This window comes from Protopterus annectens, chromosome 4.part0 (assembly GCF_019279795.1).
Source record: "Protopterus annectens isolate FY-2018-M chromosome 4.part0, PAN1.0, whole genome shotgun sequence".
NCBI lineage: Eukaryota > Metazoa > Chordata > Ceratodontiformes > Protopteridae > Protopterus > Protopterus annectens.
In genome coordinates, this window is record NC_056733.1 from 730,906,337 (window position 1) to 730,909,751 (window position 3,415).

Sequence of the window (3,415 nt, forward strand, 5' to 3'; positions counted from 1 at the left end):
AGGACCCAACTAATGAGAGATCATGCTGAGGTAATGCCCCCAGTAGGAGTGCAACCTGAGGCTGGACTGTTTATAGAAAATGAGGCAAGAGGCACAAATGAGGAGAAATGTTAAGATGGCAAATAGTATTATTGTACCATATGATTAGAAAATCTAGAAACTATTGTCACACAGTGGTCACTTGTGGTAAAATCAAGAGCAAATCATATCAACATGTATAACCATAATAATTCGGAAGCTTGAAAGGACACTGTTTTTGCATTGCTGTGTATCACAGTGGATATGTTTGTAGGTTTAAAGAAAAAAACGTTTGTTTCTTTTTGTTATCTTCTGCAATAAGCTTTATATTAAAATTTTATTTTCTTGTGTTGATTACTTTCGCTACATATATTTTTCTATTACTGATAATTTGACTCCCATTTGCCACCCAGTTAGGTTTGTATATATCATAATCACAAACTCTTGAATTTTAAACATAACTTTTCCAGCAAAGGTTAACAGTTAAAAATTTATCACCAGTACAAGATTTGTGTGTATTTTATAGTATCCCATAAATCTTTGAATGTACCATACTAATCCAGCAAAACCGTATATCTTCAAAATGAGAGCAGAAATAATAGAACACCAGTGTTCAAAACTCTTAAAACAATACAACCACATATAAAAGCTAGTTCACTATGAAGTAAAAGAAGTACTGCCAGTAAGAGCATTACACTGCATCTCTGATTTATAACTTACCAACTCCAAAGTCATTGCAATTTGGAGAAAATTTGAAATTTCTACTCCAACAACTTTTAAGTTGGTAATACAGATCCTAGATCTACTTCTTTTGTCAGGGAATACCTATCTGGTATGAAGACCTATGGCCACCTATTAAGTCCTTTGTGCAACATATTTCTATTTGGACTCAATATATGACTGACACTCCATGGCATCCTATATAAAAGGTCCAGTAGCTCATAATTCTCTTTGGCTAAGAGAGTGCCCAGAACAGTATACAAGACACTAATTAAAGAATGTGCAATATTTATATGTAATATAAAATTATAGCAGCCCTACTCCTCAGAATGGTAGTATTTCACAAAGATGATGATTTTCCTGTATTAACACTTGGCATAATTTGTGTTACCAAACCTGTTAGACTACCAACAAGCAACATAACAGACTAGTTTTGACAGTTTTTAGAAGTGACAGCTTTGAAAATACCCCTGTTCAGGGACTGCATTTTGGTAAGACAGCTTCAGGAAAATAAGTGATAGTAACTACAGTTCTTACAGATGCAAGTGACTGTCTCCAATAAATTTTATTATAACAGTAGAAATTTATTTCCCAAAGATCTCCATCAATTTAGATTGATACAACACTTAACATGGTTTATTTTGCTGAATCACGGGCTAAATCTTACATTTTTGGACTGCTCACAAGTATGAGTGAAGTATCTATTTCTAGTGAGTATTGTTTTATTTTCAGAGATGTGAACATTACTTTGGTTATATTATTATATAAGGAAAATTACTATATCCATGTTGTATTGTGGACAGTATATCAGTTTTGTTGATTCACTATCATACTTAAGAATTTGTAGGGCTCCATATCAAATGCCAGAGATTGTAAAACATTTATAACCTTGCCTTGGAAATAATAGAATCAGCCATAACACCCTAATTGGACATCAAATCATAAAATTTGCACCTTGACCCACTGACATGCTTAAGATTCTGGTATGCTCATTTAAGATGCACAAGTTATAGCTCCTGTTTGCATAATGAATTTGTTGCTATTACATGCCAGAATACCTACTACACCTATGTTATGGCATTCATTTTTGTTGTTACAAACAGAACTGTGTCATTGATCAGTACTAATGTTTAAATATATTTATGACTTCCGAATTGGAAAACAAATTATTGCAAAATAGAGGAGTAGATGAACAATACAGAAGGCTAGGACACAAACATTGCTGATCAAATGGTTTGGATATTTTAAATGGTTTTATTTATTTGAGAATATGATTTCTAACATTCTGCAATGGAAGTAATTAAATAATTGAAATGATACAGAGGCTGATAAAATGCTTCTCTAAATACAATCAAATTATATGTAAACTGTAGTTTATTTCTGCTCCTGAAATAGTGTTGTTTCCTTTAAATTATTTAAACTTAATCAAAGGCAGCAGTTCAAATGCAATTTATTAATGTATGTGGTCATACAATGCTTCTTTAAGTTCACAAAATAGTAGAAAACAGATAATAATATCATAGTCATTTTTTTAATATCTGACTCCACTAATCTCCTTTTTTTTAGCCTCATCACCAAAAGCACCAGCTGTGAGCCTTCTACCACCATCAGCAGATGAGCTGGCAACCAAACAAACGGTCACACTTTCATGTTTACTACATGGCTTCTTCCCACGAACAGCCACTGTAACATGGAAAGGGGACACAACAGTGTTATCCACAGGAGTTCAAAACAGTGAAGTCAAGGCAGATGGGGCCAGTGATTACAAGATGAGCAGTTACCTTACACTTTCAGCAGCTGACTGGAAAAGTCATGATTCGTTCACCTGTCTGGTGTCACATGAATCCAAAACAATCACACAGAGTATCACGAAGTCAGAATGTCTTCAATCCTAATTTGGACCTCTGAGTAGATGCACAATACAAATTGTAATTTTTTTATGCTACATACATTATCTTCCTATGATGCACCACTTCAGCCTGTAATACTGAATTACTTGTTTTGTTTCAAATATGCAAAGTGTTATCAAGGCATAACTTCCTAATTTTCTTATAATATTTGTCTATGCTTTGTAGAGTTCCTATAGGTACCTACGTCTCTTGTTAGCATTTCTATTATTCCAACAATGTGTTTTTATGTCTGTTGTTGATGATGTCTTGTGTAATTGTACCTATTGGATTTACAAATTAAACTAAATTATGTTTTCTGCAATAAATGAATCATGCTACTGAATGCAACTAATTATCTTGTGTCTTTAATAACCTAAGAATGCTTATTTGGCTTCTGGACAAGCAAGGACAAGCATTGGTAGATTCCATTTGAAAAGGTACTCTGCTGAGAAATTAGTACACTTACCAAAATGGAAGGGCCTCCAGACATTTTCAATACTAAAGTTTCTTTATTTCTCTACAGTATGCTTCTTACATAGAAAGATTCCCCTTTGAGAGCTTATATCTAATGAATAGTATAATTGTATTAGACATGTTCTGGGTAGACAGAATCAATAAATTATTGATGCAGAGTTAGAAACCACTGATAAAATACATTAGTGCTTCATTCCTCAACTTTTAATTGTCCTTGTGTATGCGTGTGTCTTAGTGATGATACCCTTTGTAAGGTGTCATTTAACTAAATCAGTAGCAGTTTGATAAAAGTCAAATATACTATTTTGTCTTCT

At 33.3% G+C, this 3,415-nt stretch overlaps 1 protein-coding gene across 1 annotated transcript in view; it reads left to right on the forward strand.

The window, feature by feature from the left end:
• The window catches only part of LOC122799559 (immunoglobulin lambda-1 light chain-like), a 489,988-nt gene extending 487,013 nt beyond the window's left edge, over positions 1–2,975 (forward strand). Inside the window, exon 5 of the mRNA XM_044068692.1 lies at positions 2,305–2,975. Within this exon, the coding sequence (XP_043924627.1) occupies positions 2,305–2,633 (329 nt within the window). The 3' untranslated portion in view covers positions 2,634–2,975. The remainder of the gene's footprint in view (positions 1–2,304) is intronic.
• The last annotated feature ends 440 nt before the right edge of the window (positions 2,976–3,415 follow it).